Source organism: Rutidosis leptorrhynchoides, chromosome 1 (genome assembly GCF_046630445.1).
Source record: "Rutidosis leptorrhynchoides isolate AG116_Rl617_1_P2 chromosome 1, CSIRO_AGI_Rlap_v1, whole genome shotgun sequence".
Lineage (NCBI taxonomy): Eukaryota > Viridiplantae > Streptophyta > Magnoliopsida > Asterales > Asteraceae > Rutidosis > Rutidosis leptorrhynchoides.
This window is the reverse complement of record NC_092333.1, coordinates 232,110,309-232,124,208: the sequence shown is the minus strand read 5'-3', so window position 1 is coordinate 232,124,208 and position 13,900 is coordinate 232,110,309. Positions and strand designations below refer to the sequence as shown.

Sequence of the window (13,900 nt, the reverse complement as noted above, 5' to 3'; positions counted from 1 at the left end):
CTTCTTTCACCCGCATTTGATGATACCCGGAACGTAAGTCAATCTTTGAATAAACAGACGAGCCTTGTAGTTGATCAAATAAGTCGTCGATTCTCGGTAGAGGGTAGCGATTCTTGATGGTAAGTTTGTTCAACTCTCGGTATTCGATACACAACCTGAATGTACCATCTTTCTTCTTGACAAACAAAACAGGAGCTCCCCACGGTGATGTGCTTGGTCGAATGAAACCACGCTCTAAAAGTTTTTGTAATTGGCTTTGCAGTTCTTTCATCTCGCTGGGTGCGAGTCTGTAAGGAGCACGAGCTATTGGTGCAGCTCCTGGTACAAGATCTATTTGAAATTCAACGGATCGATGTGGGGGTAATCCCGGTAATTCTTTCGGAAATACATCGGGAAATTCTTTTGCGACGGGAACATCATTGATGCTCTTTTCTTCAGTTTGTACTTTCTCGACGTGTGCAAGAATAGCATAGCAACCTTTTCTTATTAGTTTTTGTGCCTTCAAATTACTAATAAGATGTAGCTTCGTGTTGCCCTTTTCTCCGTACACCATTAAGGGTTTTCCTTTTTCTCATATAATGCGAATTGCATTTTTGTAACAAACGATCTCTGCTTTCACTTCTTTCAACCAGTCCATACCGATTATCACATCAAAACTCCCTAACTCTACTGGTATCAAATCAATCTTAAATTTTTCGCTAACCAGTTTAATTTCTCGATTCCGACATATATTATCTGCTGAAATTAATTTACCATTTGCTAATTCGAGTAAAAATTTACTATCCAAAGGCGTCAATGGACAACTTAATTTAGCACAAAAATCTCTACTCATATAGCTTCTATCCGCACCCGAATCAAATAAAACGTAAGCAAATTTATTGTCAATAAGAAACGTACCCGTAACAAGCTCCGGGTCTTCTTGTGCCTATGCCGCATTAATATTGAAAACTCTTCCGCGGCCTTGTCCATTCGTGTTCTCCTGGTTCGGGCAATTTCTAATAATGTGGCCCGGTTTTCCACATTTATAACAAACTACATTGGCATAACTTGCTCCGACACTACTTGCTCCGCCATTACTCGTTCCGACACCATTTGTTCCTTTCGTTCTATTAACCCCTGGTCCGTAGACCTCACACTTCGCCGCGCTATGACCATTTCTTTTACACTTGTTGCAAAATTTGGTGCAGAACCCCGAGTGATACTTTTCACACCTTTGGCATAGCTGCTTCTGATTGTTGTTGTTGTTGCGGTTATTATTGTTATTGGGATGATTGTTGTAGTTGCTGTTGTTGTTGTTGTTGTTGTTGTTGTTGTTGTTGTTGTTGTTGTTGTTGTTGGGCCGTTTGTTGTAGTTGCGATTGATGTTGCTATTTTTGGGATAATTGTTGCGATTATTGTTGTAATTGCTTTTGTTGTTGTATTGGTGATTCTTATCACCGTTTTCCTCCCACTTTCTTTTGACTTGCTTCACATTGGCCTCTTCAGTAGTCTGTTCTTTAATCCTTTCTTCAATCTGGTTCACTAGTTTGTGAGCCATTCTACATGCCTGTTGTATGGAGGCGGGCTCGTGTGAACTTATATCTTCTTGGATTCTTTCCGGTAATCCTTTCACAAACGCGTCGATCTTCTCTTCCTCATCTTCGAATGCTCCCGACACAATAGGCACAATTCTGTGAATCGTCTTTCGTACGTGGTAATATCAAATCCTTGGGTTCGTAACCCTCTAAGTTCTGCCTTGAGCTTATTGACCTCGGTTCTGGGACGGTACTTCTCGTTCATCAAGTGCTTGAATGCTGACCACGGTAGTGCGTACGCATCATCTTGTCCCACTTGCTCTAGATAGGTATTCTACCATGTTAACGCAGAACCTGTGAAGGTATGCATAGCGTACTTCACTTTGTCCTCTTCAGTACACTTACTTATAGCAAACACCGATTCAACCTTCTCGGTCCACCGTTTTAATCCGATCGGTCCTTCGGTTCCATCAAATTCCAAAGGTTTGCAGGCAGTGAATTCTTTGTAGGTGCATCCTACACGATTTCCTGTGCTGCTAGATCCAAGGTTATTGTTGGTATGTAGCGCAGCCTGTACTGCGGCTATGTTTGAAGCTAGAAAAGTACGGAATTCCTCTTCATTCATATTCACGGTGTGTCGAGTAGTCGGTGCCATTTCCTTCAAAATAGTCAAATGGAACAAGTTAATCATATAGAATATTAAGAGTAGTTAATAGTATTTCGTAGCATCATATGAACTCATTTATAAAAGCTTTTTCTTCATATTAGCATTTTATAAGTTTAAATTCGGGTAGTACCTACCCGTTAAGTTCATACTTAGTAGCTAATATATAATTCAATTACTACAATTCTATATGAAAAACTGATTATAATAATATTTCGCGTTCGAACTTTTATACAATATTTTACAAACTTACAATACCGCTTATTTTACATATAGCATGAAATATAGCACACAATAAATTTGATACAAGATAGTTGTCAAGATAATTCTAGCTAGTACACAAGTCGTTCAGCAAAGGCAATAAAGGCACGTAATTCATACGTCCAGAAACAAGTCACACATTCTGGTTTTACTAGGACTACTTCCCATCCTTGGTCTTGTGGAACATAACCGTTATGGCCGTTGATAAGACAGCGTGTTGTAACGTCGTCAAAGGGACGAGGGTTACGTAATGACCAACAGTCTCGTAATAACCTAAAAACCTCATTTCTTACCCCAATTACCGACTCCGTCACTTGTGAGAACGTTTTGTTTAATAGTTGTAGCCCGATGTTCTTTTTCTCACTTTGGTGAGAAGCGAACATTACTAACCCGTAAGCATAGCATGCTTCTTTATGTTGCATGTTAGCCGCTTTTTCTAAATCATGAAGTCCTATATTCGGATACATTGAGTCAAAATAATTTCTTAACCCGTTGCGTAAAATAGCATTTGGGTTCCCCGCAATATATTCGTCAAAGTAAACACATCGTAACTTATGGGTTTCCCAATGTGATATCCCCCATCTTTCAAACGAAAGTCTCTTATAAACCAAGACATTCTTGGAACGTTCTTCGAATGTCTTACAAACTGATTTCGCCGTAAATAGTTGTGCCGAAGAATTCTGACCGACTCTAGACAAGATTTCATCAATCATGTCTCCGGGTAGATCTCTTAAAATATTGGGTTGTCTATCCATTTTGAGTTTTTATACTGTAAAATAGACAAGAGTTAGATTCATAAAAAAAAAATACTTATTAATACAAGCAATTTTTACATATATCATAAAGCATAAGCACACTATATTACATATATTACACCACACGAATACAACTATCTTATTCTGACTCGCTCGTTTCTTCTTCTTCGGTTTTGGTTCGTTTTGCTAAGTTTCTAGGGATATATGATGTTCCCCTAATATGATCTGTCGTTTTCCACAACGGTTTAGAAAAACCTGGTGGTTTAGAGGTTCCCGGGTCATTGTTACAACTTAAGGGCTTCGGGGGTTGACGATACATATAAAGTTCATCGGGGTTGGAATTAGATTTCTCTATTTTTATGCCCTTTCCCTTATTATTTTCTTTTGCCTTTTTAAATTCAGTTGGGGTAATTTCTATAACATCATCGGAATTCTCGTCGGAATCCGATTCATCGGAGAATTGGTAATCCCCCCAATATTTTGCTTCCTTGGCGGAAACACCATTGACCATAATTAACCTTGGTCGGTTGGTTGAGGATTTTCTTTTACTTAACCGTTTTATTATTTCCCCCACCGGTTCTATTTCTTCATCCGGTTCCGATTCTTCTTCCGGTTCCGATTCTTCTTCCGGTTCCGACTCTTCTTCCGGTTCCTCTTCGGGAACTTGTGAATCAGTCCATGAATTATTCCAATTTACATTTGACTCTTCATTATTATTAGGTGAGTCAATGGGACTTATTCTAGAGGTAGACATCTACCACATAATATCAAACGCGTTAAGAGATTAATATATCACATAATATTCACATGTTAAAAATATATAGTTTCCAACAAAATTTGTTAAGCAATCATTTTTCAAGTAAACACGGTCGAAGTCCAGACTCACTAATGCATCCTAACAAACTCGATAAGACACAATAATGCAAAATTCTGGTTCTCTAAGACCAACGCTCGGATACCAACTGAAATGTCCCGTTCTTATTGATTAAAAACGTTCCATATTAATTGATTTCGTTGCGAGGTTTTGACCTCTATATGAGACGTTTTTCAAAGACTGCATTCATTTTAAAACAAACCATAACCTTTATTTCATCAATAAAGGTTTAAAAAGCTTTACGTAGATTATCAAATAATGATAATCTAAAATATCCTGTTTACACACGACCATTACATAATGGTTTACAATACAAATATGTTACAACAAAATAAGTTTCTTGAATGCAGTTTTTACACAATATCATACAAGCATGGACTCCAAATCTCGTCCTTATTTAAGTATACGACAGCGGAAGCTCTTAATAATCACCTGAGAATAAACATGCTTAAAACGTCAACAAAAATGTTGGTGAGTTATAGGTTTAACCTATATATATCAAATCATAATAATAGACCACAAGATTTCATATTTCAATACACATCCCATACATAGAGATAAAAATCATTCATATGGTGAACAACTGGTAACCGACATTAACAAGATGCATATATAAGAATATCCCCATCATTCCGGGACACCCTTCGGATATGATATAAATTTCAAAGTACTAAAGCATCCGGTACTTTGGATGGGGCTTGTTGGGCTCGATAGATCTATCTTTAGGATTCACGTCAATTAGGGTGTCTGTTCCCTAATTCTTAGATTACCAGACTTTAATAAAAAGGGGCATATTCAATTTCGATAATTCAACCATAGAATGTAGTTTCACGTACTTGTATCTATTTTGTAAATCATTTATAAAACCTGCATGTATTCTCATCCCAAAAATATTAGATTTTAAAAGTGGGACTATAACTCACTTTCACATATTTTTTACTTCGTCGGGAAGTAAGACTTGGCCACTGGTCGATTCACGAACCTATAACAAATATGTACATATATATCAAAGTATGTTCAAAATATATTTACAACACTTTTAATACATTTTGATGTTTTAAGTTTATTAAGTCAGCCGTCCTCGTTAATAACCTACAACTAGTTGTCCACAGTTAGATGTACATAAATAAATCGATATACATTATCTTGAATCAATCCACGACCCAGTGTATACATATCTCAGTATTGATCACAACTCAAACTATATATATTTTGGAATCAACCTCAACCCTGTATAGCTAACTCCAACATTCACATATAGAGTGTCTATGGTTGTTCCGAAATATATATAGATGTGTCGACATGATAGGTCGAAACATTGTATACGTGTCTATGGTATCTCAAGATTACATAATATACAATACAAGTTGATTAAGTTATGGTTGGAATAGATTTGTTACCAATTTTCACGTAGCTAAAATGAGTAGTTTTTACCAATTTTGTTTTACCCATAACTTCTTCATTTTAAATCTGTTTTGAGTGAATCAAATTGCTATGGTTTCATATTGAACTCTAATTTAAGAATCTAAACAGAAAAGTATAGGTTTATAGTCAGAAAAATTAAGTTACATGTCAATTACTAAAGAGGTAGTCATTTCCGTCGAAAAAACGACATCTTGATGACCATTTTGGAAAACATACTTTCACTTTGAGTTTAACCATGATTTTTGGATATGGTTTCATGTTCATAAGAAAAATCATTTTTCCAGAAGTATAGCTTTTAAATCAAAGTTTTTCATAGTTTTTAATTATCCAAACCAAAACAGCCCCCGGTTGTAACTACGACGGCGTAAATCCGGTTTTATGGTGTTTATCGTGTTTCTGGGTTTTAAATCATTAAGTTAGCATATCATATAGATATATATCATGTGTATAGTTGATTTTAAAAGTGTAGTTAGAAGGATTAACTTTATTTGCGAACAAGTTTAGAATTAACTAAACTATGTTCTAGTGATTACTAGTTTACCACTTCGAATATGATAGCTTTTTATGTATGAATCGAATGATGTTATGAACATCATTACTACCTTAAGTTCCTTGGATAAACCTACTGAAAAATAGAAAAATGGATCTAGCTTCAACGAATCCTTGGATGGCTCGAAGTTCTTGAAGCAGAATCATGACACGAAAACAAGTTCAAGTAAGATCATCACTTGAAATAAGATTGTTATAGTTATAAAAATTGAACCAAAGTTTGAATATGATTATTACCTTGTATTAGAATGATAACCTACTGTAAGAAACAAAGATTTCTTGAGGTTGGATGATCACCTTACAAGATTGGAAGTGAGCTAGCAAACTTGAAAGTATTCTTGATTTTATGTAACTAGAACTTGTAGAATTTATGAAGAACACTTAGAACTTGAAGATAGAACTTGAGAGAGATCAATTAGATGAAGAAAATTGAAGAATGAAAGTGTTTGTAGGTGTTTTTGGTCGTTGGTGTATGGATTAGATATAAAGGATATGTAATTTTGTTTTCATGTAAATAAGTCATGAATGAAAGTGTTTGCAAGTGTTTGTTGATGAAACTGAACGAGGATGTAATTGTAAGAATTTTTGTTAAGTAGAAGTATTTTGATAAGTGTCTTGAATTCTTTCAAAAGTGTATGAATACATATTAAAACACTACATGTATATACATTTTAACTGAGTCGTTAAGTCATCGTTAGTCGTTACATGTAAGTGTTGTTTTGAAACCTTTAGGTTAACGATCTTGTTAAATGTTGTTAACCCAATGTTTATAATATCAAATGAGATTTTAAATTATTATATTATCATGATATTATGATGTATGAATATCTCTTAATATGATATATATACATTAAATGTCGTTACAACGATAATCGTTACATATATGTCTCGTTTAAAAAATCATTAATTTAGTAGTCTTGTTTTTACATATGTAGTTCATTGTTAATATACTTAATGATATGTTTAATTATCATAATATCATGTTAACTATATATATATATCCATATATATGTCATCATATAGTTTTTACAAGTTTTAACGTTCGTGAATCACCGGTCAACTTGGGTGGTCAATTATCTATGTGAAACCTATTTCAATTAATCAAGTCTTAACAAGTTTGATTGCTTAACATGTTGGAAACACTTAATCATGTAAATAACTATTTCATTTAATATATATATAAACATGAAAAAGTTCGGGTCACTACAACTGCTGAACAATTAGCATTCATAGTAACAGCCGAGAGTTCTTCCATTTTCTTTCTATTCGAGATTAGATCTTTCAGAAATTTAGCATATCTAGGCATTCCTGAAATCACATCAATGAAAGGAAGATTTACATTTATCTGTTTAAACATATCCAAGAATTTAGATTACTCGACTTCAAGTTTCTCTTTTCTCATTTTACTCGGGTAAGGAAGTAGTGGTTGATATGGTTTAACATAAGGTTTAGCCTTAACTGTGTTATCTTCATTAACCTTTTCAACTACCGGTTCTTTTTCCTTATCTTGATCAGATTGTGGTTCTTGTGGAGTAGGAATAGCTTCATCAGAAATTACAGGTATTTCAGGTGGTTTAAGTGTAATACCACTTCTTGTGGTAATGGCTTTAGCTGTTTCATTCCGGGGGTTATCATTTGTATCACTAGGTAGACTTTTCGGTTTTCTTTCACCTATCAACCTTGCTAGGTTACTTACTTCTTGTTCCAAATTTTGAATAGAAGCTTGTTGATTTCTAAATGCTTGAGCATTTTGTTCATTGGTTTGTTTCTGAGATGTGAAAAACTGTGTTTGAGATTCAACTAGCTTTGTCATCGTATCTTCTAAATTTGGCTTTTTATCATCGGTTTGTGGTGGTTTGTTTTGAAAATTAGGTCTTTGCTAGTTGTAAGTATTATTGGATACTTGTTGATTGCTAGGACCTTGTTGGTTGTTGTATGGAACATTTCGGTTATAATTCTGGTTTTGGTTGTAAATCGGTCTTGGCGGTTGATAATTATTCTGATAATTATTTTCAGGCCTTTGGTTTATGTATGAAACATTCTCTCTTTGTTCCATTGTTAGTTCAATACTGAGACAATCTTTTGTCAAATGTGGTCCTCCACACTGCTCACAACTAATTCGTATTGAGTGTATATCCTTAGTCATCTTTTCCATTCGTCTCTCGACAGCATCTATCTTTGCAGAAATGGAATCTAAGTCATGGCTAGAATCGGCTCTAGCTGCTTTAGATGATCTAATGATATCTTTTTCTTGGTGCCACTCATGTGAGTGGGAAGCAGTGTTATCAATAATTTTGTAAGCATCAGTTTCTGTTTTCTTCATAATAGAACCACCAGCTGCTATATCGATGTCTTTCCTTGTAGTGATGTCGCATCCTTGGTAGAATATTTGTACTACTTGACAGGTGTCTAAACCATGTTGCGGACATCCTCTCAATAACTTTCCAAATCTGGTCCACGCCTCATATAGAGTTTCATTTGGCTTCTGTGTGAACGTAACAATTTCTCCTTGAAGTCTTACGGCTTTAGATGCCGGAAAGAATTGTTTAAAAAATTTTTCAACTAAAACGTCCCATGTATCAATTGCCCCTTCAGGTAACGATTCTAACCAATCTTTGGCTTCTCCCTTTAAAGTCTAGGGAAATAACATGAGATATATCTGTTCATCTTCAACTTCTCTTATTTTAAATAGAGTGCAGATCCTATTAAAGGTACGAAGATGTTCATTTGGATCTTCCTTCGGCGCACCACTAAATTGGGATTGATTAGTCACCATATGTAGAATTTGTCCTTTGATTTCATAATCTGGCGCATTAATGTCTGGATGAGTAATTGCGTGACCTTGGCCAGTGCGTTTAGCTCTCATTCGGTCTTCCATACTTAAAGGTTCCAGATTCTCCATGATTGAATTTGTTGAATCTGAATCACTATAGGATTCTGATTTAATGGTTGGTTCCTCAACAATCTCTGTTTGAATGATTGGTGGTTCCGGAGGAAAGATAAATGGTTCAGGATCTATAAATTGTCTCTGAATATTCTCCGGATTCTCAATTGTGAGGTCGGGTTCAAAAAATGGATTATCGGAAATTTAAATTGGAGTACTTGGTCGACTGGATGACGATTCTAAAGAAAAATCAACGGCGACAATATTTGCTAGATGTCTTGATTGAGTTACAGGTGGTGAACGTACAAAAGGTGGTGAACGTTTTGCTCGGTGCATTCACTGAATATCCTATTAGTTTTTAAAAAGAAAGAAAAATTATATAAGTTATCCAATTAATATACTTTTCTGATTTTGCCCACGTTTCGAATAGCCAAAAGATGCAGCAGAGGGGCAGGATTCGTTTGGTCTCAATATAATTGAGTACTGTTTGGCTCCAATAACCCGTCCACGTACAAATCCAACTATTACTACGAACCAGAAAATTTTGATGTCTATCAATTTAACCGCTTAAAATAATTTTTTGTTGAAATTTAAGAAATTTAGATAAGAAATAGAGAAAATTCTAAGTCCTAAAAACTAGAATGTCGAGAAATAAGAAAGAAAAAGAGCGCGTCGAAAAACGTCGAAAAATAAAAGATTGAAAAATAATAGGCGTCGAAAAATAAAAATAAGAAAGTAGCGCGTCGAAACTTAAAAAGGAACTAAAAACTAAGAATTAAAAGTTGCGTCTAAAAATATTAAAGCTTACAAGTAATTCTATATCCCAAATGACAATATCTTAAAAAGGTACTAAAAACTTAGAACAGCGTCGCAAAATTCTAAAACACCTAAATCTTAATCTAAAGAAAAAGCACTTAAGGGATTTTACGGCAAAGCCTAAAAATCTAGAAATAAAAATAACTATGGCAAATACTATGATTTAAAACTAAATACGAGCGAAAAATACAAATATTACGCTAAAACGAATAAAAAAAATACAAAATATAAAAATATACTTAAAGTTGTAAAAAGTACAATTTTTATAAAAATATTATTTTTATATTATTTATTTAATAAAACTATTAATTTTATAATTTATTAAAACTAATTAAACCAAAAATACAAATTAAATAATGAAAACTAAACTAAATATTAATATTAAAAAAAACAACCCTAATTAGGGTTTTAAATTAATTATAATTAATAATAATAATCCGTAATGATTGCAGTTTTTAGGGTTAACTGGCGTGTCAGACACTCTCATGCGATCGCATGAGATTTTGCCTTCGGGCTCATGCGATCGCATGAGCTAAGGTTTTGGGCCAGGTTACGGGCTGTAACAGTACGGGCCTCGAGTGATTTTTTTTTATTTTTTTTTCTGTTTTAATTTTTCTGTTTTATATATTTATATAATATATTTATATAAATTAAATAAAACTTATATTTTTATAAAATAAAGATAAAGAAACTTTTATAGAAGTTATATATTTAACAAACTCTTAAAAATATATAAATTTTGTTTTTCTTTTTATATTTTTGAATATATTATTTAAAACGTATTTTTACAAAAACGTATTTTTATAAAACTAAACTTAAAAATTAATAAAAATCTTTTTTTTATAGCGTTGCGCTTCCGGCGTTTTAGCTGATCCCCGGCAGCGGCGCCAAAAATACTTGATGTTATGCGAGGTGTATATGAAATAGCTTATATTTTACTAGGAAATACTATTAAATATGATACAATTTTACACAAGATATTTATTTATTTATAGAATGGATATACCTAAACCTTGCTACAACACTTATAGGCAGTGTACCTAATCGTACAGTAGTGTAGTTTTTAGTAAGTGCGGTTCGTTCCACAGGGAAATCTTTTAAACAAAGCTTAACGCTATATTAGTTTCTATTAACTAGCTAATTCTTCCTTCCTCAGTGTCTACAAATTCATTTTCTTCCACAACTAACTTAAATTGAGGTCTACAAATGGGACACATCTCATGATTCTATGTATTACCTGATTCTCTGCATTTGTCAACATTTGATCTTGATTTGAGAAATTTTTGTGTATCCAAAAGTAAGCTATTCCTTCTTGAAGAATAAAATGTCCATCTTTGCACACCATGATGATGAAGATGATGATGATTGAAACTGAAGTATAAATTATTATCCGGTTGGATTGCCATTCGTTAAAAAAATAACCTGAAAATATCTACCCCTTGCAATTCATACTTACTCCAGCATATTTAAAGAGCAACTAGACCTCCCTATCAAATGCGGTACAAATGATACAACCCCCAAAAATTGAGCCTTTTCATTGTTCTTAATTTCATATTGTTGTCGCATAAATCTTAAGATTTATGATCTAGACATTTCCACATTGTCCTCACATAAATCTTATGATATAGACAAGAAGATAAATGGCACACCAATAGATCAAATTCTTAGATTCAACAAACACATAAATACATATCCAATAAAATTAGTAGACCAATTTCATAATAATTGTTTTAAAAGAATTTAATGACCAACTGGTGATCACCACTTCAATTGATACGACTGTTGATATGTAAATTACAGAAACAGATTGTATAATCTTAAAATCAGATCATAATTGTACTTGACTGAAAACAAAATTCAATAGGGTTATTTACCAAAACATGATATTTACCCAAATTCATAGCAACAACAAATTATTTAAACATACATAACAAACATGAATAAGGCTAACTTTTTACCACGATGCCTACGTAAAAAGATGCTATGAGACTAAAAGAACACAAATTTGCATAAATGGTAACGAGAATGAAAAAGCTAGACGTTGACATCTTAATAGACAAAGTACTAGTAACTTAACAACTTATCGTTCACAAAGATTAAAAAATCTAAAAGCATAGTTAACAACATCTACTGTAATTTGTAGCACTTTTACCTTTTCATAAATCCAACTAAACTGAATCCACATATCAATATCTTGATCCTCAATTCCTTTATTGATCAAGCAAAAGCAGTGTTTCAATGTATGATTTCGCTAAGCACAAAAACCCACCGCCATCAATCCCAGTATCAGTGATTTCTCCTGACCCCGGTTCATAGGCAAAAACTGCACTTCCTCTTCTTTCTGTAAACAACATTTCAATAATAGGTTCACCGGTTTTCCTAAAGTCATGTACCTGCATTATAGCTAATGAATCAGACGGTGACTTAATATCGTATAGCTTAGTAAACGAGTTTTGAACCCCATACTCCATCCTCCATACACAACATCTCCCATTCTTACGGGCCCCACGCTCACTTTCAAGCACAATCAGAGATGTAAATAATTTAGACAAGTGCAAGCAATGGTCATCTAAATATGCCAAATTATTCGGGAGGTCTATTTCTGTAAATTCTTCAGTTATCATATCAAATGACAATATCAATTTCTTCTTCCGTATCGTTTGACCCGCAAGAGTCCTATCAGCGGCAACCCAATAGATAAACTTATCTACACATACTTGATACCATGTCAGTTCAATCGATTTACGGGGCACACTCATAGAAGAAAAAGTTTTCCAAGACCCCGAGTTTAAATTAAAAATCTCTACTTGCGAAGGGATGCATTTTTCCGGATTAAATTGCAAACTTGAAATATAATTAATTTTAACAAGTTTAGGGTCACTAGTACGAGGACAAACGCCAAAACCAACAGCGGTTTCAAATTCTGTATTGTTAAACACATTAGGCACAACAATAGGAACCGATTTTCTAATCGTTGGATTCCATAAAACAAATGTATTTGTTTCACAAGAATGTCGCTTATAACACAAGCAGAGCAGACCTTGAGAGCCACCTATTATATCTGGAAACTCACCGAGTTGTCTAGCATCTGATGGAATAATCAGGGGGAACTTGTGTCGAGGAAAACTATCATCATCATCCACAATCGAAACATATTGCTCATGCTTTGAATCATAGTACCTTACAAGTATATGATGCTGCAGGGGAGCGTTGCTGAAGTGGTAATTAGCGATAAAGTCAGAGCTATCGATTAGTGACTTCCATGGTTTTGAAACTTGTCTGAATCGAAGCAATGGTTTGACAGGAAGCAATTTGATGATTTCTCTTTGAACATCGAAAGGAACGTTGTCAGACATTAGATTAGGGTTTTGTGATTGATTTTGGGGAAAGTTAGGGATTGAATTTGGGGGATTTTAGACAATGAAATCGATGAGTAAGAAAGGACTGAGCGTAATTAGAGTTGGGTCCACTGGGTTTTATATCTTTGAACCATAGATCCACATGCCCATAAATCAACTAGGGATGGCAATGGGCAAAAAAAAAACCCGTGAGCTGCAGGTACTCGATCCGTGATGGGCGGATAAAATCATTAAATCCTAACCGCGGGCACGGGTACGGGTAAAAAATTATACCCGCCGACGGGTCGCGGGCGCGTCGCGGGTACATACTACCCGTCGCGGGTAAAACCCGATCCGTTAATTTATGAGACTTTTTTTAATCTACCCGCGAGTTTATACATACAATTATCAAATTTAAAAATGATTTTACATGTAATGTAATAATGATTAAAAATATAATATTAAATATAAGGAAAAAACTTAATTTTCACGTCATTTTACACATGTAGCTTGTACATATAGTTCATAATTAATAAAATTATCTAACTTTTCTAAAAGAAATTTAACAAAGTTGTATATTATTATTACCCGTGGGTTACTCGCGGGTCATGGGTATCCGCAGGTCACGGGTATGGGCGAAGTTTTTTTACCCGCGGGCGGGTAACGGGTTTCAATGAGAAAAAAATAACCCGACGGGCGGGTCGCGGGTATATAGAACCCGTGCCCGTTACCCGCGGGCGCCATCCCTAAAATCAACAGGTCCATTATATGGATAGGTGATATTGTGATAGGGATGGTAATGGATATCTGATCCATCGGA

At 34.4% G+C, this 13,900-nt stretch overlaps 1 protein-coding gene across 1 annotated transcript; it reads right to left on the bottom strand.

Moving 5' to 3' along the window:
• Positions 1 to 11,952: 11,952 nt before the first annotated feature.
• On the bottom strand, positions 11,953 to 13,098 carry LOC139895717 (putative F-box protein At3g16210). The gene has a single exon (XM_071878260.1). It carries the CDS (start codon positions 13,096 to 13,098, stop codon positions 11,953 to 11,955), a length of 1,146 nt encoding a protein of 381 aa, XP_071734361.1.
• Positions 13,099 to 13,900: the final 802 nt, after the last annotated feature.

Excerpts from the sequence above, each read along its gene's own strand:
- LOC139895717 (XM_071878260.1), bottom strand. The coding sequence starts at position 13,098 with ATGTCTGACAACGTTCCTTTCGATGTTCAAAGAGAAATCATCAAATTG.